Source organism: Choloepus didactylus, chromosome 11, assembly GCF_015220235.1.
Source record: "Choloepus didactylus isolate mChoDid1 chromosome 11, mChoDid1.pri, whole genome shotgun sequence".
Lineage (NCBI taxonomy): Eukaryota > Metazoa > Chordata > Mammalia > Pilosa > Megalonychidae > Choloepus > Choloepus didactylus.
Genome location: NC_051317.1, coordinates 10,842,964 through 10,867,807, shown reverse-complemented (window position 1 = coordinate 10,867,807; position 24,844 = coordinate 10,842,964). Strand labels below are relative to the sequence as shown.

The 24,844-nt window shown below is 37.1% G+C and overlaps 1 protein-coding gene across 2 annotated transcripts in view; it reads left to right on the top strand.

Moving 5' to 3' along the window:
• GABRA1 (gamma-aminobutyric acid type A receptor subunit alpha1) overlaps window positions 1–24,585 on the top strand; it is a 57,015-nt gene extending 32,430 nt beyond the window's left edge. For both annotated transcript variants that reach the window (XM_037799017.1, XM_037799016.1), the window contains 4 exons: window positions 6,184–6,327; window positions 15,594–15,746; window positions 20,048–20,250; window positions 21,731–24,585. In XM_037799017.1, coding sequence (XP_037654945.1) covers window positions 6,184–6,327; window positions 15,594–15,746; window positions 20,048–20,250; window positions 21,731–22,042 — 812 coding nt within the window. In that variant the 3' untranslated portion in view covers window positions 22,043–24,585. The remainder of the gene's footprint in view (window positions 1–6,183; window positions 6,328–15,593; window positions 15,747–20,047; window positions 20,251–21,730) is intronic.
• Window positions 24,586–24,844: the final 259 nt, after the last annotated feature.

The following is a 24,844-nucleotide window of genomic DNA, read 5'->3' as shown; positions in this document are numbered from 1 at the left end:
TTCAAATGACAGGAAGTATGTTAAATATTTTTATGTGGCTAAGCTCATATGATCCACAAAATAACCTTATGTTTAGGGTGACCATACATCTTGGTTTGCCTGGGACTGTACTGATTTATGCCCACTATCCCTGACATAATTATTAATAATGCCCCCGTTAGCCTTCAAAAGTGTCATGGTTTGTGCAATGGATTGCATTTTAAGTATCTATCAGTCAGGAATGCTGTCAGCAGTATCTATAGATTAAAAATAAAATGAGGAGCTTGTATGTTCATACAAGGTGTCTGAAGGTAAGTGATTGTGTAACCCCAGGCATTGCATCTTCTTTCAAGATAAAGGGAATAGTGGGTTGAGAAGAAAGGGATAGTGCCTGTATCAAGAAAATTAAAGCTTTCTCTGGAATCCTAATGGATTTCTCCTTCACCAAAGGTGAGTCCCATAGCCAGTGCTAACTCCAAGGGAGACTGGGAAAGTATTTTTTAACTGGGCACATTGTCAACCAGAAGAAAATTTGAGCTATTTTAGGAAGAAGGTAATGGATAGTGAGTAGAAAACAAATAGTGCCTGATTCATATAAGAAAACTAAAGTTAAAGAATACTGAGTAAGTTTTCCATTTCCATGCAACTAAAAATTATTAGGGCTAGGATCCAACTCCAGAAATTGCACCTATCGTAGCCCCATTTGTAAACAGTTCAGATTCTAGACTTGTCAATTTTCTTCCATTCCTCCAAAAATGTTTCTTCACCTCCTGATCCCCATCTTCCACAAGTGCCTTGCTTTCTTTTCGATAAATCTGGAAATGGGTTGTCCACCCTAGATAACACATTTACATTTTAATAGTACTTTTGCTCTTTGGCATAGCTTTAAATGAATCAAGAAAATTAAAAACAAACATATTGCTCCAGAATAGTTATGCTTTTAAATGCCACCAAATCATATCTTTAGGCAGTCTATGCAGAAGCACATATATTTGATCAGTCATTTCAAAAAACCATATTGATTCCTATCATATAAAATATGCAGTGTCCCAGGGATGTCCTCTTGCAGATCTTCTAAAGAAGCAGTATGCAAGAGTGTTTTATACTGTTACCTTCTGCAAAAAATCTTCTTCTGCTTTTATAAATTGACTTCCCTCTAAGATGTCTTATTCTGGAAAAGTCATTGATGATTAAATTAATCTCAGACCTTGATAGTATCCACCAACTCCTTTCAGAAATAATGTAATAGAAACAGATGGAAGACTTGGCCTTAGTATAAGTCAAAAATTAAAATCAGACGGAAAGTGCAAGGAAGGATGTTTACAAATTAACCACTATGAATTTTCCAATTTTATAAAAGGAAATGTAAAGAAAAGAAAGAATTTATATCGAGGTTTTAATTTAAAAATATTTTGCCTGTAAGTCATAAGATTTGTTATTTTTTCATTGATTTTTACTTGTGAAATTGAATTTAAAAAGACACTACAGAAACTATGAAACTAATAAGAGTTTGAAAAATAAAATTCTAAAACCTACAAACTTGATATCCAAACTTGATTATAAAAGTTAAATAATGCAAAATCATCCTTGCTGTGACATAATGATCTGAGATATTTAATCTAATCTAACTGCTTTAGGACATCACAGGACTTCTTCTAAGGTCTCAAAACTCTTTGAGATCTCTTTATTTAAAAACCAGGAAGCTTAGAAAATCTAAGGAAATGTAAGGACATTTTCATTCTCCATTTCATGGGTATTATCCCAAGGGTTAATGTACTTCAGAGACAAAATTAATTTCTGAATTCAAGTACGCTGACTCTTAGCCAAATAACCCTCCATCCCATAGTCCAAAGTACAGTCATTTCTCACTTACATTACTAAAAGTAATTGCTAGCCCACTTCCCTGTTCTATTCTTTCCCACTCCCCCAAGCTCTTTTCCACCTGAAAGAGTAATCCCTTTTTCATTGTAAGTGCTATCATGACACTCATCGGCTAAAAATTCTTCAGTGGCTTCGCTTCCACGACCAAACAGTATTCAATAAAACCTAAACACTTTATCCTGGATGATCAATGGCATGACCAGGTCCCTGACTACCGTGGCTTACTTCCTCTCTCTATGCCCTGTAATCACTGGGCTCCCGTCCTGCTAACCTTCTGATCTAGAATAGCACACGTTGTTTTCCACCTCAAAGCCTTTGCACGTGCTCTTTTCTTTGCTTGAATTATTTTTCCCTTGGTTCTTAGTCAGGCTAGTTTCTTCTGTCTCTCCCCATCTCAGCATAAATGCCATGTCCTAGAGTTTCAGATGCTCTTAGCTAAATTTGCAAACAGCTCTACCATTCTTATTGACTGCATTACCCATTTCTTTTATAGTATTTATCACAGCTATACTTATTTCTTTTGTTTCTTGGCTAACATTTCTATTCTAATCTCCATGAGAGCCAAATCTAGTTGTTCACTGTTTCCTGGCAGAAAGCCAGATTAAATACTTATTAAATGGATAATGTTTATAATAATCAGATTTTAAATGCCCATTAATGTTTAAGCAACAGAAAAGATGATCTCAGAAAACGGTTTAAGACCTGGGGGATTAAACTTAAACAGAGAAAACTTGACAGTGAAAGGCAATCTCAGATGGTATGAGCTCCACGGGAGAGAGCACCACGACTAGCTAACAATATTTGTCATTGGCACGGAAGCTGGGGTGGTGGTGGTCCACCTGGTGTTTATTCATTTCTCTGACCTGACCTAATCTGCACATTTCAAAGGTGAAGAAACTGAGCTAAAAAGTGGGCTACAAATACTTTTGTGGATGGAATCATGTCCCCAGTCCTATGGGTGTGAACTCATGTGTTAATAGTTTCTTTGAAGAGCCTATTAAGATAAGGCCAAACAGAATCAGGGTGGGCCTTTATTCAGTATGACTGGGGCCCATATAAGCGGAGGAAATCTGGACACAGTAGGAGAAAGATAAGAAAAGAGAAAGGCGTAAGACCAAGGCAGAGATTGAGTTACAGATTGCCAGTGAGCCACCACCAGAACACTACAGACTTTGGAAAAAGGTCAACCCTGACAACAACTTGATTTTGGATCTCTAGCCTCCACATCTGTGAGACAATAAATTCCAGTTGTTCATGCCAACCAATCTGTGGAATTTGTTACGGCAGCCCAGGAAAACGAAGACAGATCATTGACCCAATTTTTAGAGCAAACTTCTTGCCAGAATGTCAGAGAATAGAATAAGCAAGAGATAAGCAAGAGGAGGCACCAATTTAGTAGAACACTAAGTAATAAATGTTTATGAGGCTTCTAAAACATCATGATCCATATGTTGATGAGAATCAAACTCCAAAACACAGATGCTTTCCTTACCACTATCCATTAGATGCTGATTGTTAGTGCTGAACTGCCCTTTCTTCTTGTTAAGCATAAAGCCAGATAAGCTGAAGACAAAGTGCATAACTTTTGACATATTTTAATTGTTTTTTTAGAAAGATACAAAATAAAGCTTTGGTTCTTAAAGCAAATAAACAGATCATGGAGCCTGACATAAAGATCTAGGCAATTACTAGATCTAGTAAGTGCTTAATAAATGATCATTTGCTGACTGAGTGATTATCAAGCAGTGAGCCTTGCAAGGAAGGAGAGAGCGATAAGTAAAAATGTAAATGATTTTTTGAGCAAAAATTAAATTTAGGAATTGTTTAGAGTCCACCTGTCTAATTATATAAAGATGGAAAAACAGAGCTCCGTGAAAGTGAAATGATAGTGTCAATCACTGGCTGCTATCTTAATACTGAGTCCCTGCTCCCACTGTTTTCTCACCACAAAGTTCTTTTGTAACACCAACCCAAACCTTCTAGTCTTATTTTTAAGTCTGTTTTATGTAATCTGCCAATTTATTTGAAAGCTGACCTTAAATTAACTAAGTAGTTAAGGCTCTTTTTAACGTTTTATTTATGGCGATTAGTCCCAAATCAACTAAGTTTTCATAGGAACTACTTTCCAGAAACTGAAATGAAGAAACAATAAAATACACCCTGTATTGTGAGAACTGGAATGTATTTATCTTCCCTGTTTTAAAACACCAGTTTTCGTCATGTGAATTTATTCTTCATTATGTGAGATTTGCATTGAGAGATATGAGCAATGCCCAATCTCTACAATTGATGTACTGTTCATAGTTGATGGTCTAGATGCCTTCACACAATGGGGTTAATTAATATCATAATGGGGGATAACTGGGTTATTATAATAATTTTAGTGTCTCATTTCTTGCAAGATTACCAGTCACTTGTAACACAATTTTCTCCTGCTCAACTATATTATCAGCCCATGGGCAACACATGACAAGGTCTGAAAAGGTAGAGCCCAAGTACTTTTGCTCATGGCAGTGTGTTAGAGTAACAAGAGTTTTGCTTTGTTAAGAAATGACAAGGACTAGAAATGGCTTCATCACTAATTACATGGTCACCAGATATTCTTGTTTTGCTTTCGAGAATATATAGCATACAGTTTTTCCCTAGAAAAATCATATAAATAATAATGGGGTAGAATGAATGACATTAGGAGTTCTTATCTCCATTTTCTCACTCTGTAGCTATGCACCCTTCAACAAATCATTTATTGCCTCTCTGTCTCAGTGAACCATCCATAAAATGAAATTAAACTATATGACCTTTAGGCTGTTCCAAATTGAATGTTCCATGATTCCAAATTACCATGGGTAAAGCCTTTCACAGAACAGAGGTAATTATTATTCATAAGCAACATGGTCTTGCTCAAACTAGAGTGTGCTCTGCCCTCCTCTAAGAAACTTGTTAAAAAATTCAAATTGTAGACCCCCTTTGCCAATACAATCCACCAACTGTATACAGCCCTTGGTCCCTTCCTCCAAAATATGTTAAAATTATATCATATTGTTATGTTGGAATAAAGATGAATATAATCCAGATTTGATTATATTCCTGTTTTCTTAAGATTTTAAAAGAATTAAAACACTTTTTTGGGTTCTAAAAGTATTATGGGCCCTGGGTTCTTCATCCACCATACCAAATGGAGAAGTCTGCCAAAGGGTCAAGTTTTTGCAATAAGGCCAACTTTGCTATCGTATCTTTCTCTCAAAAACCCTTGAAACAGCTTGTCTTTGCTAACATGACATTCCTTAAATGTTTATCATCACTTTGCTTCTAAAAGTGAGTATGTACCATCACTGCAACCTATATGATGTGGGTGTTCTATGGCTAGAAATCAGAAAAGCTATGAAATTCTTTCTCCTCCTCTTTCACCTTATATACCCTCCTTCCCAAACCTACATGAAACAAATATCAGGATTATAACCTAAACTCTCATGTAGGAGGTTGGCAAGGTTATAAAGGGGCATGGCAAATAAAAATGTTTGATAAGTAAAGAGTTCTAGGGTGTAACATCATCATCATCATCATGATAGAGAATATGAAGAAAAAAGATAATTAATAAAAAGGAAGTAAAATAAAGTTTCCCTTGAAAATGGATGTGCAGCAAAATTTCCAGTGTTACTTTTCACACTTATCATGATCTTCCCCTGGCTTGACATAAACTGGACCCAAGCTGCTACCTCTCTCATTTCATCTCTCACTTGCTTCACTCTAGTCACATTGGTCTTCCTGATTTTCATCAAACACTTCAAGCTTTGAACTGCCTTAGAGAAAGTAATTTGTTAGTTCCTCTGCCCAGCAAACTCTTCCCAAAGACTGTCAGATGGCTCATTCCCTTGTTTCCTTCTTGCCTCTTTATAAATGTCACTTCCTCAGAGACCCACTTTGACATCCTTACATAAAATAGGACCCCACCCCTTGATTCTCTACCTCCTTACCCTCTTGAATGTGGCTTTATTGCACTTATCACTACTTGAAATCATAGAAGTATTTGCTTACCTATTGCATGTCCCTGCCACTACAATGTATGCTCCATAAGGGCAGGGAACCGTGTTTGTTATGTTCACTGCTATGTCCCTAGCCTAGTACTTCGTACTTTGTAGATGATTAATATCCATTTGTTGGAAGAGTGAATAGAAGATTGAATGTATTATGAAAATACACTTTAGTTTTCCTCATCAAAGAGATATGGGCTTTCCTTTCCTAGTCTACCCCTTGAACCATGCAATGAAAAATATGAGTAGACGTGAAAAGACAAAGCACATCCAACACTTTGCATTCTTTTAGATGCTTATACCAGAGCAGAAGTGGTTTATGAGTGGACCAGAGAGCCGGCACGCTCAGTGGTTGTCGCAGAAGATGGGTCACGCCTAAACCAGTATGATCTTCTTGGACAAACAGTAGACTCCGGAATTGTTCAGTCCAGTACAGGTGAGTGCCATTCGGTTACTGGATATGGAAGAAGCAGCAGAAAAAGCTTTTGCGAGAATGAGAAAAATCAGTGAGTCAGTCCTTTGGTAACACAAGGAGAAAGAGAGAGAAAAGTGCACTGAAAACTGAACTGCAATCAGGTGAGCTGGAACTAGAGTAAACTGTAGACCTGTGAACTTGGGAGGTCAGTTAATACCTCTTGGCCTCAGTGTCTTTGCAAAATAAAGAACTATGTGGACAATGTAGCCTAGTGATTAAGACTGAATTCTTGGGGAAAACTGTGTTAAGCCCTTGCTCTTCTACCTTGCAAGCTGCTTGTAGTAACCTCAGAGGGTTACTGGAAGGAATAAATTAAGTCCATTACAATTGCTGGCAATAGAAATTAGAATACATACCACAATTGCTGTCAATAGAAAGCTCTTATTAATGTGAGCTACTAATATCTTCTAGGTCCCATTTATTGTCATGAATCAATGAATCTTAGTGAATTGTAACAGTCATCATTACACAGAGGATGCCAAAAAGCCAATTCCTTGTACAAACCCCTTCAAATCTGTAGCCACAAATCTTCCACAGTTAAAGCCTACAGAAACATGACCAAAATGGTCACTCCATTTTGGAATTAAAAGTAGAGGGTGTGTGACCCTTTTTAGTGCTGTAACTGATTCTCTAATGATATACCCAGAACTAGATCACATACTATTAAATAGATGGGTCCACAATTCAAAGTTTGTGAAGTTGCTTCAGGCAACAGAATAAGAATTTGGTTATGCAGGTATCCCTTAGTGACTATCTGAAATATGTTCAGAGGGCCAGATAATTATAAATAAAATTTAGCCTCTAACAGTTAGGAAAATGTGCCCCCAAATCCCAATATTTTAATATATGAATGCTTTAATAAGGGTCAACTATTATTGTTAAGGAAGTCTTTAAACATTTCAGTGGTTCTCATTCACTTTTATCTGGGATTTATAAAGAAAGACAAATTAGTAATAAAGAAGAGAAGGATTGCTATTGTTCTCAGAAACATCTCTTCCTCAGATTTCAAACTTTACATTAGGACCCCAACACTTTCAAGTAACGGACAATATTTCTTACTGTGATTAGTGGGTAAGCTTGGCTTAATAGGATCTGTCTTTATTTGCAAAAGGCTTAAAGGAATTCAGAGCTATCCTAGAAGCTTAAATTTATATGTTTCTTCTTTTGAAAATGGAGATGGCTGTTTCTCAGATTTGCCCTTACTAGAAGTACATGTGGCACAGTAGAAAGGGCATAAGCTTTGCAAACAGAAAGGTACAGTCTCCAGTCCTGGTGCTGTACAACTCAGAAGTTTTTGACTTTGGGAAATTTACTTATACATTCGTAAACCTCAGTCTTTTCTAAGAAATGGAAATAGTAATTTTGCATTAAAGATGAGATAATGGAAAACCCCAATTAGAGTTTTATATAGTAGGTGCTCAAAATGGTTTCTAGTAGCTGGTGCTGTCATCCTGAAAATATCCCAGAAAATGGAAAATGGCGAGGATGTTCCTTTATCATAACATGTCAAAAAGAGAAACATACTAAAATAAGCAGACTTTACATTTTAAAAATTGAAAGCTATTATAAGTTGGATATTGTGGCAGGCACTTGAGATTCAGTGATGGACAAGGCACAGATCTTGCCTTCATGTAATTGAAATTTAAGTGAAGACAAACACATAAACTATAATTATACAAACGGGTGATAAGTGCTGTGATTGATATTTTTTGTGAGGACAGAGGCAGTGTCTGTATTCTCTATTCCTATCATTTATTGTAGTAGCTGAGACAGAAGAGTCACTCAATGCATATTTGGAATTAAGGATTAATTTTAAAAAAATGAATCCAATGTAGGATTGGATTGGCAAGGAAGGAAGACTTCAGGGGTTGGCTTTGTTTTCTCTGGGGTAGGAGGAGTGGTGGAAATAAGCACTGCTCTAGGCCCAGGACATTCAGAATAATAGACATAGACCTTAATCTCAAAGAACTCTCCATTTACTATCATGGGAGGATGCCAGGGAAACAAATAATTCAAAGGCAGTAACTTACATACAATAGTCAAGTGCTAATGACTTTGACCTTGTCCTTGTAAACTCTTTATGCTCCAGTTCCCATCTGCAAAACGAGTGGCTTAGGCAGATAGACTTGAAGTCGTCTCTCACCGGTGGCTTCCCAAGGATTCAGCCCATCTAGACTCTAGTTACTTTAAGAGCTATACAGTCAAAAGGGGGATTAGGGGTGGAAAAACAGTGGCCTATCCCACTGCCACCAGGCTGGCTGGATCTCATAGAATGGGGCATTTAGCAGTCATCCAGTGGTAGAGCAGCAAGTTTACTCATGTAAGATGAGAGCTTTCTCCTGACATTCCCATAACGATTAGGCATGCAGGCATGCACCTTAGAGGTGGGGAGAATAGTGAGAGAATTCTCCAGTAAAGGAACTCAGTTTGATGTGCTTTTTTAACTCCATTAGGTACAATGAGAGACCGAACTACGCTTCCTTTGGGCCCACTTTAACTCATCAGGAGTCCACCTTTATAGATTTCAGTGGGAAGAAACAAAGATCTCTGTGTATGGTTCCCTACAGCATATTTCACATCTCTTTGTGGAGTCATGAAACATTAAGAGAAAGGAGATTGAGTGCTATTACCTCCCTGTTTCTGCCAGAAGATGAGAGAATGATAGCAGGAGAGAGCACACACGTTGCGAGGGATCAGAGGAAAGGCAACCTATTTCTCCTTAAAATTCTTCCTGGGGAGTTAATCAATTCAGATCGCCTCTTAGGAGGTGGTGTGTTACCCACACCTGCCTGCCACCAACACATGTGTGTGTGCACACTTTCAGACACTAACCAGTGGCCTCTTTCAGATCAAAAACCTCTAAATCAATTCTGTACCAAGAGTGAGAGAAAGATGGGAATCCTAACACAATATTTCTACTTCTGAATTCAGTGCAAACACACTAGAGGTAGAAATTCCCCCTTGAAGTCTGCCATCAATAAGATCTGGGGGAGTAAATAAGAAGAGACTTTGGTTTGCAGTTGTTTTATTCACCTGGAAAACTAAATCCATAAAAGGCACACAGGAAGGATGAATTCATCCAGCTTTTAAATCCAATATAATTCCCTTTTATTCATTCATTTAATTCCTAATTCCTTCACTAATTTGCTCATTTTCCATGTCCATCACTGTGCTTGGGGTTGGGGAAGAGAGATGGAGGAGACTGAGCCCCAACCCTCAGGAATCCCGTGGGTGAGTGAGAGCATGTGTTGGCACTGTTCTAATCACCACATCTCATCTTCACAATGATCCTCGGTGATAGGTATTATTATTATTCCCATTTTACAGTAGGACATAATTGAGGCCCAAAGAAGTTTAACAATTTTTCCAAGGTCACGTGGCAGGGAAGTGGGAGAACTGGGATTTAAATCTTGGTAGCATTGCTGTGGAGTTTGTTCTCTCAAGTGCATAACATATTATATTAGGAATAGGCAAGACAGACCCAGATGAAAAGGCAACAATGGAATGCGGGCAACACAGAGGCTGAGAGTGTGGGCTCTGGAGTCACTCCGTGAGGGTTTGAATGCAGATTTTATCATTTATTAACCACATCACCCTTGGGAAGTCTTTAAACCTCTCTGTTGATCTTTTCTCATGTGCTATTAGATACTAAGAATACCTACTTCATAAGCTACTGAGATTGAAATAAGAAAATTCATGTAAACTGTCCAGCCAAATGGCTGGCAGTTAAAATCTATGCCACAAATGTTAGAAAATATTATTAATAATAGCAGTGGTGATGGTACAAAGAGCTACATGATGGTTTAAGGGAGGAAGAGGCCACTTCTGCTTGGGGTATCAGGGAAGACAGTTTGGAACTGTCCTCCAGGCCTGATACTCTGTCTCTTTTCACCACACCACATCATACTTCCTATGTAGCTCTTTAAGGAGGGCGCATGCAAAAATGACAACAGCGATTAAAGGACGTGAAGATATGACATACACAGAAGCAAAATAATTACAATTAGTCATCAGGTATAAGAATATCAGGGGCCAAAAATAAAGCTATATAGTATTTACTGTTTTTTAAAACACAATGACAACTTGGGAGGTCTCAGATTTACCAGAGTCAGTTTGTTAGCAATGTCTGTTTTCTTTATGAATGTTTAAGAATGGCTATTGCTGATCCTTAAAACAAATGACCAAGAGAAATTATGGGATCATCTTTCTTAGAGTTCAAAATGAATGAGGAAAGCAACTTTGTCCCACTTACGTGAACCATGGAGTCATTCATTAAAGGAGCTTCAGGCTCCCAATTACACAAAATTATACCCATAGACTTTTAAAGCTGGAGACAAAACAAGACTTCCATCGTGATCTGTTCAACTCGTTCGTGTTTTAAGCAAGGCAAAAGGCCCAGAGAGTCCATGTGGCCTAGAACTATCACCTTCATCTCTTTACTCTTGTTTCACTATTTCACTGTTCTTTGAAGCAGATATTAAAATATCACCTCCTCCTTCAAGAATATTTTGAATGCATTGTTCCTGGTAAAAAGGTTTCCACTGAGAACACTATGTTTTAGAAAACTTGGAAGGAAAATGGCAGCTTTCCTTGGAATTAATACTCATTTTGATATTATTGAATGAATGGCTGGATGATTTCCTGACCTTTTGAGAGAATGCAATTCTATCTTTTCTTGATTTATAATCTAAGTCTGCACAGAACTCTGATGATTTAAAAAAAAAAAAAAACATTTCGCATCTATCAGTGCATTTTATTAATAGGCTATCTCAGGAAATAGTTTTGTTAAGTACTATTATTTCATTTGAACAAATAAAGAAACAGAAGCTAAATGAAGTTAATAAGATGTTTATTTCAATCAAGTAATTACCATTTGAGAAAGCAAGGAGTTTAGATCTAAAAAAAACCTCAGTGCTGCTTTGCAAAATTATATACTGCTTTTGTTCATCCTCTCTTCTTAATTTTATATTGTAATATATCAGAAATATTGTTACATCTAATATACAAGCTTCCCTGAGGGTTAGATGAGGCACAAGAATATTTGAATTATTCTTCTTCTAGACTGTTGAATTGTAGAAAAAGCATTTCACTTGCTTAGTGCATAAGCACTTGTGTCTAGACATATCCTTCATTCCAATTTGAGTCTGATTTTTTCTGTTGTGGTTTGCTATAATTTTTAAATTATTACAACACAGACTATGATGTTGCTGCCTTTTCCTTTTCTTATTTAAAAATTTTGCTTCAAAACTTCTAAGATTTTATTTCATCTAAGAAGATAGCTTCAAAAAAGTTTGAAGTTCTCCTATTCTTTCCTTAATCTGTTAGGGAGGAAGAGTTTACAAAAGAAAAAATATAATGCCAAATAATGGCTCTTCATATCTACAGAAATCATATTCTTTCCAGAAACTTCCCAAAATGTCACATTGCAAACAACAAAAGATGATAATAGAAGATATACAGACACTCATCTTTCTGACATTATATGAAAGGTGGCTTTTTTTTTCCTTTGAGCTGGTGACATTTGCAGGCTACAAATGATGCGTTGTCGGGAATGATGAGTTGCACACTCGGGAGGGTGAAATGTGACAAGAGTAGCAGAGTCCTGGGGACACTGGTGGTCTGTATTTTCCTCAAATTTCTTTCACTGCTTTCTCTTTCAAAAGCCCTTGAAGACAAGGTGAAGGATATATGTATATATTGCCATCGCCAAAGGCACATCCAGAAACTTTAAAAATAAATCAATTAAACATGTTATTGGCCCTTCAAAAGGGAAGTGTTCACGGATTTAATCTGGTTGGGGGCCCTGAAGGTTCAGGCATGGATTGAATACTGAAGGTTTGTAAGGTCATGCGCTATCCAAAGGACCACCCTTCTCCTCAATTATTTTTCAGTTTAGTAGGAGGGATACATGCATACAAATAACTACAAAATACAGAGTATGAGATATTATCAGAGAGATAAACAGGATCTATAAATAAAAGGTACTCAGTAAGTGCTCAATAAATGGCAGGTTTTGGTGATGAATCATAAGGAAGGCAAGCATGCATGGCTCCATGGATGATTTTCTGCTATATTGAGTGAAGGCATTTCTACTGATATTTGTGCCAAGCCTGATTAGGGAGAATAGTGAAGAAAATAGAGAAAGGGCCTACAATTAATTTGAAAACTGTTATGTGTTTAACATGATCTTAATTAGAGCCTTATTATTTATTCTCTCCATCTTATACTCACTATTTTATAGATGAGGAAACTGAATAACAGAGTTTAGATGAGGAAAGTGAAGAACAGAGAGTTTAAGTAAGTTGTCCAGTGCTACACAGCAAGAAAGCAGTAGATCTGTGTAGTGGACCCAATTTCATTTGCTTCCAAAGCTACTGCTCCTTCCTGTTCCACTACATGCCTGTTGCCATTCATAATTAAGCAAAATATTCAGCAATTAAAGACGTCAGGTAGAGAATTTTGTAGACCAAGATACTGAGATGTAAAAATGTATGGTGAGATATGAGACATGAAATTAGAATGTGTACTAGAGCCAGGAAGACTTGAGTACAGGTCAGGGAGTTTGCTTGTTATTGTGTAGAACACAGACATTTTTGGTTGTCATAACTGGGGATGGAGGAGTGTTTGCTATTGACATCTAGTGAATAGCAACCAGGGGTCCTGCTAAACATGCCACAAATGCACAGCCCCCCAACACACACACACACAAATAATTATCTGATCCCAAATGTCAATAGTGCTGAGTTGAGAAAAACTATGTAGATAATGGGGATCCAGTAAGGCATTTTTAAGTAGGAAAATGAGTAGCATGATCACATGTACACTTTAGAAAGATCATTCTGCCATCAAATTGAGGGAAAATTAGGGTTATGAAGTGATTGGAGGCCACAAGACAGTTAATAGATTATTATAAGAAATCTACTAAGGAGATAAAGGCAGTGACCCTGAGATAAAGACAGATGGACCGAGAGATGCCGCATGGTTGAAACTGAAATCAGGTTAATCAGGTGAATCCTTCCTCTCTCAAAAGCACCACCCGAGGATGCATTCCAGGTTTTTAACCTGAGTGAATATGTTGTCAGAGCCTGGTTGGCACCCAAGGTGGGCTCCAGTGCAGGCTCATTTTTTTTGTCTCAAGAAAGAATTCAGGGACAAGAAGAATAGTAGCGTAGCAAGCAGTCAAGTTTATTTGAAAAGCCAGCACACACGGGGAAATAGCAACGGTTGATAAGAAGAAATACACGCTGGAGAGTTCAGTGCAGGCAGGTCCCAAGAGAGGGGCCGCACCTGGTGGAGCCATGTCCAGGTTTTGTATGTGAGCCTGTTGCTAGGCTTTAGGACAGGGGCTGGGGGTGGAAATTCACATTCTCCCCCACCCTGGCTTAACCCCTCCTTTTCCTCCATCTGGCTGTCTTAACTGATTCTGAGAATTGGATCTGGTTTTAATTCCACTCAGCCCTTCTTTTCTCCCTCCACCTGTCTAACTCAGCTGGTTTTGAGAAGTAGGGTTTGGTCCTCCTTTTGCTCGGTGCCTCCTCCTTGCTCTCCATCTAGCTTTCTATGGCTGGATGCTGATTATCTATCTGAACTGACCAACACCCCTGGCCTGCCCAGAGTGACCTATTCTAGCGTTCCTCAAATACAGAGATGTTAGTGCCACAGCTAGAGAGACACACAGCTGTGTGCCAGTCAGTAATTTGTAGGAGAGATCAGCTAATGCCAACTTTGAACATATTCAGTTGGTGGTGTGAGTGCAAAATCAGTATCTGTGAGATGGGCCTAGCAGGCGTTAGGAAATATGGGTCTTGATGTCGAGAGCGAGATCACTCAGAGATACAGGTTTGGCAGCCCTCTGTGCATCTGGATAAAGATGCCACTAGGAGCAGGGGTGAGGATGAGAACTCCTTGGTAGAGTCAAGAAAACATAGGGAAGAGAACAGAGGACAAAACTACACCAAGGACACCTACATTTACTTTGGAAAGAGGAAGAGAAGTGCCTGACAGAGAGAAAGAACTCAGTAAATAATTTCTGCTTCAAATTAATGTGTTTACACAAGAAACTGAAAACAAGAGACAAAAGGAGAACTTGAATCAGGAAGGTGAGGACAAGTCAGTATTTCTCTGTATTTAAAGCTGCCTAGAAGGTGAGCAACTAGCTTGAAAAATGAGAAAAGGGCTTTTGTTGAGGAGATGAAGAGATCTTGACCAGTTTTAGTTACATTATAGTGGCTGAAGCTGGACATTCATGTACAAGAAATAAATGGCCAGCCAAGTAAGGAGAAGATGCAAAGGGAAGGAGAAAGGTGGAAAAATGCAAGTTCTAAAGAGAGGAATATAGTTATCACAGCCAGAACTGTTCTGTTTCTCTCCAAATGACCTACAGATGGGAAAGCATATACTCCGAGTGAAAAAGGCTAAAACTTTTAAGAATTGTAACATCCACAACAACAAATTAAAAACCTTCTTGCAATGTAGGTTTTGTCTCATTTCCTTGGTGCCTCTAAAGTCAGAATTTAAAGGACATACTGACCTTGGAGTGCTCCTTGCTGGCCCCTTGGTTCCCAGACCAGGCAAGGCATTGGAACAAGCTCAAAAGCTGATTTATACATAGAGATTTCCCTGGCCCTGCCACAAAGAACGAAACCCAAAGGGCTGCAGGTTTCAAAAATGTCCTGGGTGATTCTGATGAAGGTGTTCCTCAACATAAATATTGAGAAAACACTGGATTCTAGCCCACACTCTTCATTTTTGCAGATCAGGCCAAGCTACGTGACTCACCTGACGGTCTAGCATTCCAGCTGTCCTGACTTGTACATCAAATCTCCTTCATTAGACATCCTGAACCTGCCCTGCAATGGACACCCTGGGAATCTTCTCTGCTTCTGATCCATTGATGTATGCCATCAGGATCTAGTGCAATCTGTAAATTGCACTAAATTGTCATTAAAGCCAATCTGTAAACATAAACTCAGATGAGTCCCTTACATTTGTGATGCACAAGATTTAGGGCATAAGAACATCTCTGAGAACTTGGGCCTTGGATCCATATTGGAGTATGAAAAAAAGCACTTTTTTCTTCCACATAAAAGCTTTTCTTTCTAGGAAACAGATGTCACATGGGGAAAGGATTGTCTAACTCCCAGGCCTTTGCTGCTGCTGAAAAACCTCAGAGATAACTTCTTTTCAAGTTCATCCTATTCAACCTTTCTGTCTATTTCACCCTCCAGGAGAATATGTTGTAATGACCACTCACTTCCACTTGAAAAGAAAGATCGGCTATTTTGTTATTCAAACATACCTGCCGTGCATAATGACAGTTATTCTCTCCCAAGTCTCTTTCTGGCTCAACAGAGAGTCTGTACCAGCAAGAACTGTCTTTGGTAAGTGCACATCAACACATGCATGCCAGGGTTTGGAGGGGCAAGTTATATCATATCTGTAACATTACACATGTAATGAAAAATGATTATACATGCAAATCCGAATTCAGTGCAATAAAAAGGTTTAAGGTATTACCATTCTCATTATGGTATGATTTTTTAAAAATGATTAGCTGCCTACTTTTCTTTAAATAGCAAACTATTTTAGTGCATGTAACTTGATTAGATTCATAAACATTTCATTTGGATATTTTGGCCTCAAAATGGAGTGCAACAGGTATAAAATGCTTCATACTAGGTAAAAAAAACAAACATGGAAACCTTAGTACTTAAATAATATATTTAGAATACATAATCATTTTTTGAGAATATTAGAAAATTTCAACACAACTACTTTCTTACATGTAAAAATCAGAGTTTCCTTAAATGGGGAGAACTCGTTAATAACCATCAGGTCAACACGGGAATACCTCACTTTACCTAACCTTATGTGCTACTGATGAGTTACAAATATATATTTTATTTTCTATTAAAATGTTTTAAATGCCCTAGATCATTCATGTGCAGATAATCTAATGGTAAATTATTTAAGGAGTAGGCAATAATTTTCTAATGATTTTCTATTGTTACAGAAGTTTTATTTCATATAAAGGGGTATTTCCTTCCTGTGTCCTTCTACACTATCTTAATTGAACTTTTCAGGCTGATGAAAACAAAAGATTCCAGTGTGGTAAATTTACTGATTCATTCATTCACTAAATTTTTATTGAAACCTACTATGAGCTACTATTACATACTGGGCACAGGAATACAGCCAGGAACAAAACATAAATGTAACCTTATCCTGTAAAGGATTCATTCTGCAGCTTAACACTAATAAAAATCATAAACACTATTTGTTGGGTCCTTATATACCAGTCACTGTTCTATGCAATTAATCTAAAAACGAGAAAAAAAAATATGCACTCTCATCCCCAATTACAGAAGGGAAAGCTTAGGAAAAAGATACTAAGTCACCTGCCAAAGGTCAACTAGTTCAGTGAATTATACAGGATAAAGGTCTTAAGAAACTTATGATTCAAAAAAGGGGTAATGTATGTGCATGTATCCCTACAGTACCATCCTTCAGTAATATGCATGGTATAAAAAATCAGTTATATCTCAGAAAAAAGCAAGATCCTACTATAAGTGCCAAGAAAGCTGCCTTCTCTTCTGAACTTGGCCTTCTGGTTGAAACCACTATCAAAACTTTGCTCTGACGATAGCCTATGCATACAACTAAACTGAATGATTCCAGCTACAAAGTAAAAGAGCATTTCATTTCAAACTGCCCCCCCTTATTACCATTTGTCAACATTAACTAATGTTAAAGCCACTTATTAGAACTGAAGATTGAACTCTTTTCAAGACTCCCACTTCTGTATATATACATATGCAGTTTGAGCCCTTTGATCACTAGGAATTAAAAACAAATTAGCACAGAACGTATTTACTTTATGGTTTTATTTTATGTTTAATTTTTATAGAATGAGCCCATTTTTAAGTGCTAACTTTCCTTTCCTCCTCCAAACAGTCCTACCCTTTCTTTTTTGAAATTGTGTGAAGCTTTACAGAATGTTCTACAAGTCAAAAACCTTGTTCTTAATCTCTTAACATTCTCAACGATCTTATAGCTCAGGCAACTCATGCCCTTTTGGTTAACATAACTACTTTTCTGTAAACTCAGCTGTGGCAAGTTTTTCCATGTATCAAGATAAGTGTTTTTAATATTTTGAGTTCAACGAAATCACAAATACCATTTTCTTAGACCTTTAGCCTTTATCATTTATTTATCACATGTTTCCATTATTTCTAGCCTGAACTCAGCACATTCCTCTGAGCTGTGAGACATGCCTGGGAAGGTCACAGGCATTTAAAAAAAAACACTAAAAGATAAATAAATAAAAACACCTAAAGCTATACATCACAGGAGTTTAAAAGATATCCAGAATGCAACAAAACTGATGTCTGTTTTAAAGTCTAAAAACATCTTATCCTGGATCTTCTATGCTCTCTGTTATTTGGAGGCAATGTGCTTGTGCAACTTGGAGCCACAAAGATGGAGATTTTAGGTTCAGTCTTGCCACCTACTAGCCATATGGTTTGGACCAACCTACTTCATCTTGAGCTTCAGTTGGGTGTAAAATGAGAGTACAGTGAGAGTGAAGTGCTTGGAACATAATAGCTGCTCAGCAAATGTTTGTGCCTTTCCCTTTCCCTATAGCAGAAATTGTAAGGCAAAACATGCACAGAGACACGCACACATACATACACATACACACACACACACAGGCCTCTTTATGCTCTTCTTAACTTCTCTTAATGTGTGGATAGCTTTGGGTTAAGAATACCTATTTGCAAATTACTTCTAACAGCTGCCTACATAAACCCAAGTTCAAACAATAGAATTCACTTTAGTAGGAGTTTATAAAGAAGGACTGAAGTTGCCAATAATAACAGTCATTAATTGTGCCCTTACTAAATATCAGGCTAAGTGCTAAACAATTCCCATTATCTTACTTAACCTTTACAGTAGCCTCTGAGTTAGACTTATTAAAATTATTTTAAAAAGAAAGAATTAAAATAAAAAAAGGGAATAGAAGCTTGGGATTGTGAGGCAACTTTCCCAAGGGCACTTATCCTGTAGAACTGGGGTTTGAAGCTGGGTTTCTCTGTCCTCCAAATGCCCGTTTTTAACTATCTTGCTATTTGCTCAAGTTAATATCGATATGCAAATTTGAGAGGCATTGGTTGTCCAGGCAGCATTCCTTAAATAATTTATAGGATTTGCAATATATGCCCCAGATCTTGCTGTAACATCCCAAAAGCTCAAAATGAGTCCATTCCTACAACTGTTACCGTGTCTCCAAAATCTGATTTAATAAAAATCTCACACCTTGTCCTCTTAATCCTATCACTGTCTAATGAAATTGCAAAGACTGTCTTCTTCAAAATCTGTGGAAATCTGGATTTAAATAAGTTTAGAGACATTGGCTCCTTGCATATAGATTCCCAGTGATTTTCTAATATGAATCAACAAGGGAACCATAGCTGTGAGTTTTAGACACATGGGATGGCAATACACTCCATGGAAATAATTTCTTTATCATTTTTAAAGTGCTTTCACATATTATATCATTTAATCCTAACAACAATCCTGTGAATGACTCGGCAGAAATTTCCCTTTCCTAGAATTTCAACAATGGTATTAGATAGTAGAGAAAACCAAGTCCAAAGCATCCCTTTTACAGATTCGGAGACGGAGTTTTCCCAGGAGTCAACTGACTTACCCACAGCCTCACAGTTTATAAGTGGCGAGGCTGGGACTTGTCACTTGAAGAGGTCGAGACACTTTCCACACTGTGCAGCCTGATCCACCGCTGATGGGTTACTGCTGTGAATTACTGTTCATACATTTTCAAATGGCTTAAAAGGAATCCTGCAGCCTTGTATTTCTGTATCTAGTTCAGTGAATTATACATGGTAGGTTAAACGAACACATTAATGGTTATCATCATTCACATACCAACTCGTAATTATCTAAACTAAGCAACTCTGATTTGAAAAACTGCTTTGAATACAGCTAATTTTAATCATTACCGAATGGCGTGCACAGTAAGGAAGATAAGCAGAAAAGGAAAGGTCATGAAATTTTGAATCTGACAAACTTGTGTTCAAATTTTGGTTTTATCCCTTCTGAGTGGTGTGGCCTCAAGCAAGTTACACAAAACTAATGTTCATTATATGTATTTTGTGTGTGTGTGTGTGTGTGTGTGTGTATGTGTGTGTAGTATTTTTCAAGAATTTCTTTAAAAGAGTAGTTATTTTAGAGTCAGGGAAAAAATAGTAGAAGAAAAGTTAAAAAGTGACAAGTTATTATCCTAAGATAATTCAATTCTGGTATAGAATATTAAACAGACCTGAGGATATAGGAATTGCTTGTGCATACATGGCTGAGAATACCTATAATTTCTATTTCAAAGATTTGGGGACAGTGAGGAATATTATTTCCTTTCCTACCCAGGATACCACATTCAACATCCCATTTAAAGGGGGTCTACTGTCTTATTAATAGCTCCTGAGTCACCCAGCAGTAACACTGGGTTAAATTAAGACTCATCCAATCCAAACCAAATGGGATCAAATAGAAACCACATTCTGTATTCTGTACTGTCAGTTTCCCTTTTGGCAAATAGGCCAACCTCCAGCATGAAATTTTGTAGTATGAAAACTACGTACTCACTCAATTTCTTTCCTTACAGGAGTAACAACTGTGCTCACCATGACAACTTTGAGTATCAGTGCCAGAAATTCCCTTCCTAAGGTGGCTTATGCCACGGCCATGGATTGGTTCATTGCAGTGTGCTATGCCTTTGTGTTCTCAGCTCTGATCGAGTTTGCCACGGTTAACTACTTCACCAAGAGAGGCTATGCATGGGATGGCAAAAGTGTGGTTCCAGAAAAGGTAAATGCTTTAGTGGCTCTGTGTTGTATTAGCATCATGTCTGTTTATACCTGGGGCCCAGAGGATTGCAGGAAGCCTGCAGGAGGGGTTGATAACGATTCTTTTCTTCTTAGGTCATAAATGACTGGGCAGTATGATTATTTTCTTCCTGCTAAAAGGAGAGGTTGTTTGAGTGAATAGATGTGCAGAGTAGAGAAAGGATGATAAGGGAGAGATACTAGGGGAAATTTTTCTACTCCAACATGCTTTCCTGTGGTCTCCATTGACTTGAGGGTTTTTCACAAACGAGGAGCAAATAAGCTTACCACATCCATTATTTACCAAATCCATTATATTTTTTATAACTTGAAAACCATAATCTTTTGGTTGTTCTCTGAGCCTAATTGCTTTGGTTATAAATATTGTTACTGAAATAACTCAATTGAATTGTGTTTGTAAAATGCACTCCCTTCAATTTTCAGTGAAGTCAAGAGAAGGAAACTGACATTTTCTCTTTTCGAAATAGAGATTGGCTTCAGGGATCACAACACACGGAAATCACAGAGAAATACCTCATGACAGAAAATGATCAAGTCCTGAATAGTGTTGCTTTCCTCCATTAGAACCTATTTTACAGGATGGATGTTAAGTCACATTTCAGGAGTATATTTCTATTTCTTGGATTGAAGGAAAAACATTAAAATTCAAGTGAGCATTGGGATGGTGGTCAGAGGGACAAAATCAGAGACACTGAGATTTCAAGATTTCTAGAAGTAATCGGGGAGGAATAACTTTCCAGCAGTCTTTCCCAAATTCTATTCCACAGAATACTAGTCTTTTGAGATATTGAGCCACAAGACTGAATACTCTGAATAACTCTATTATTTGTTCACTTGAAACCTGGTGAGAAGAAACCAATAATAATTGTTTTAGCAGTTTATTGATGCAAAACAAACCACCTAAAACTTAGTGACCTAAAACAATCAATTACTTGCTCGTGGTTCTGAATCTTGGTCTGGGAACAGCCTGGCTGTGCTTTGGTTAGTCTGACCTGGCTCGTAGGCTGCAGTCACATAGAGGCTGTAATAAGTGGAGAGTCCAAAATGGCCTATCTCACATGCCTAGGGCGTGATGTTGGCTGTCAGGGGGCGACTTCTCCTTGCACGTGGTTTCTGGTAATCAGATTCTGTTTCAGGTTCCTTCACATGTTCCAGAAGTGTAGATGCTGAGGATATAACAGCTTTTTGGATTAGGATCTTGAATTCGAAAAGCATTACTCTGACAAAGTTCCCAATTCAGACTAGATTCAAAGAATGGGAGGAACTGTAAAAACGGTGCCTGTGTTTTCAATTTACCCCATATGACAGCCTTAAGTTGCATTTCTTGGAATTAGAATAAAGCACAGATTTTAATTCCAAATTACGAGTCACTGTGCTCGGCAACTTACAACCTTGCTTCTCAGAGATTATTAAACAAAATGTTTTACCGTTTCCTTCTACAGCCAAAGAAAGTAAAGGATCCTCTCATTAAGAAAAACAACACTTACGCTCCAACAGCAACCAGCTACACCCCTAATTTGGCCAGGGGTGACCCCGGCTTAGCCACCATTGCTAAAAGTGCAACCATAGAACCAAAAGAAGTCAAGCCTGAAACAAAACCACCAGAACCCAAGAAAACCTTTAACAGTGTCAGCAAAATAGATCGACTTTCAAGAATAGCCTTCCCGCTGCTATTTGGAATCTTTAACTTAGTCTACTGGGCTACATATTTAAACAGAGAGCCTCAGCTAAAAGCTCCGACACCACATCAATAGATCCTTGCAGCCACATTCCGTTGTTCAGTCCTCTGCATTGGGAATTGCTTTCTGTTTTCAACTCAGCAATTCCCATCTGCTTTATTGCCTCTATCTTAAAGAATTGAAGGTTTCCTTATTCCCATAATTCACGCAAGATCAAGAGTCCCCTTTCTGGCAGTCCAGAGCAGAGCAGGATATACAGCTGGAAGAGAGGATTCTGGGAGAGGGAACAAGAGAACAGCACCACGTCAGAAGGAGACAGATGAAAGAAAGAGGAAAGGAGAGGAAAGAGGGTCCAAGGAAATGAGGAAAAGTAGAGGAAAGATAAAACTTACTCACACCCTCAGCTCATTTGTAGATATATATTTCCAAATATTCTAAAAAAGATACTGTATATGTCAAAAGTATTTTTATGTGAAGGTGTTGAACAGAATACATTATATGTGTTTAATGAAGAAAAAGAGAAATATCTATGTCTTTATGGCACAAACTATGGTGTGCCTACATTTTGGTTTTGTTGTTTTAAATGATGTAGCTTTAATGTTTTATTCCCAAAGTAAAAGTCCCCACTTTTTAAAAATGGCTAATGCCATTATTTTATTGCTAAATGCTATTTTAAAATTCATGGGAACTTCATATGCAAAGCTGCAATTCATCACTGTAGAGCACATTTACTCAAATGGAGAAATATGTTCTCAATAGGCTATTTCACTGTCATCTGAGCTTTTACCACTAGATTTGATGAGGAATCATTTTAACAGAAAAGTACACTAAACAGAGACTTAGAAAAACCTAAATAAAAATTTAAAAATATATTCCTTTTCCACCCTGTCTGTTTTCAGATAGCACATGGGTCCAAAAATTTCTTGAGTCTCATTTTGAAGATGTTTTCAGAGAGGTGAAATATTTTGCAAGCTCTAGAATTGTTGAATGTATTCTTTTATATAACTACTTTAAAAGCTTTAGATTGAAATTTATGACTAGAAAACAAAACAAGAATATATGAATTATGTATGTAAATATACAGCATGAGATTGTACATTTTTTACTTTTTTTAAGTTGTGTTCTTAAAATATTGTGTAGGACTCACTGTTCTTAGCTGTTAGAATGTTGGTAAATGCTGTGGCAATGCATTTAGAGCCTGCATTTAAGAACAGAACAGCCCACAAGAATCAGATGGAAGTTTAAATATATTGGTATGAGGCCCATTTAGGTAGAGAAAATGTAATTTCCAACTGTTGTCCAGAATATAGTAGATCAGTTGCTCTCTGCTCAAGTCATTCTGTGTTTCTCTATTTTAGGTTATTGTAATATAGAAAGAAAATGGAAAAGCATTAGTTGGAGCTAGAAAATCAACTGTATATTACCGCTATACTTGCTGATACCAACTGTTTCAATAAGTATTGTATAATATGTAGCATTAAATAAAAAAACACATGAAAGAATGTACAGGAAATAGCTTTTATTGAGTAATACTACAATTCATTTATACTGTAGCAATATATTTGTAGGCATACTATGTAAGGGCTTTAAATACAAGAGGTCCATTAATATTCCCTATGAAAAATTCTAGTCTGTTTCATTAATGCCCAGGAGTTTTAGAGATAAATATTTACGCAGAGGATATTTTTGAAGTCTCCTTTCATCTGATAGAGTTTCATAGATATTTACATTTAGCATCAAGAATCCACACGTCATGGTGTAAAAACATGTTTAGTATACTATGACATAAACCTCTTAACATAATTGCCAAATGAGACAGTTGGATCCGTACCTAAGGTTTGAGCACTGTTTTTTTCCTCAAAAAGCTGCTATTCAATGATGTAGGAAAATGCACCATTTGTGTTTTCTTAAACAAACTCTAGTTTTCTTTTTATATGTGCTTTATTGTTTGATTTGGTCCTGCCTAAATTTGATGAGCTAGGCTAATTAAGGCGGAACAAAGGCTGTTTCATCCTTTGGTATCATGTGTAGATACTATGTATAGAAAATAAAACAAAATATGGCTCTAACTTCTGTGTTGCTCTTAATCTTGTTATTTTTTGGCATTAACCTAATGTGTTTATTGAGGACATTTGATCCTCCAGGCTCCTAATTTGGCTAATTTTTGGTCTGTATTTTACACATTAGATGTGACTATTTCTTATTAGTCTGCTTTCTGCTATGCAATGACTGCATTTCCATCATCTCTTCATTTGTTAGTACATGTGGATAGTAGTCTATTATATAAATTGATTGCATAGTTTATCAAAGACAAATTATTCTATGTAGCTTTTCTACAGTGCTTTGCTAAACCATGTAATACTAGTTAAGTCTTCCTTGAAAATAAAGATACACTCTTGTAAAGGAGAGCACCTTTTTACTCCCAGGAAAATTAATTTAAAGATGACACTGAATGTTTATTGCACCTTAGTGCAGTGAAGTGGCAATAAAAACTAACATCAGTCAAGGTTGTTTATGGCGGATGCATGTATTGCTTTACAGAGTTTAGCAAAACTCTTAATTTTATGTCACAATGTACTCTATTATAATAATAAAGCTAACTCTATTCAATAACAAAATGGAATGCTTGACTCTGTTTTCATCTTATCAACAGTCTTTCCACTGCTTTGTTCTAAACAATTTTCAGGTTAGGAGCACCTAAAATGACAAGTGCCAGTAGGAATCTACAAGATCTCTGAAGATGTATCAAATAGAATGACCCTAAACTACAAGTTTTTAAAAATAACTTTAAGAAAGAGAAATTTATTAAACACCTGGTATCTTGAAACTACTAGGAAAACTTTAAACTTAAAATTAAAAAAAAATACAGAGTAGAAT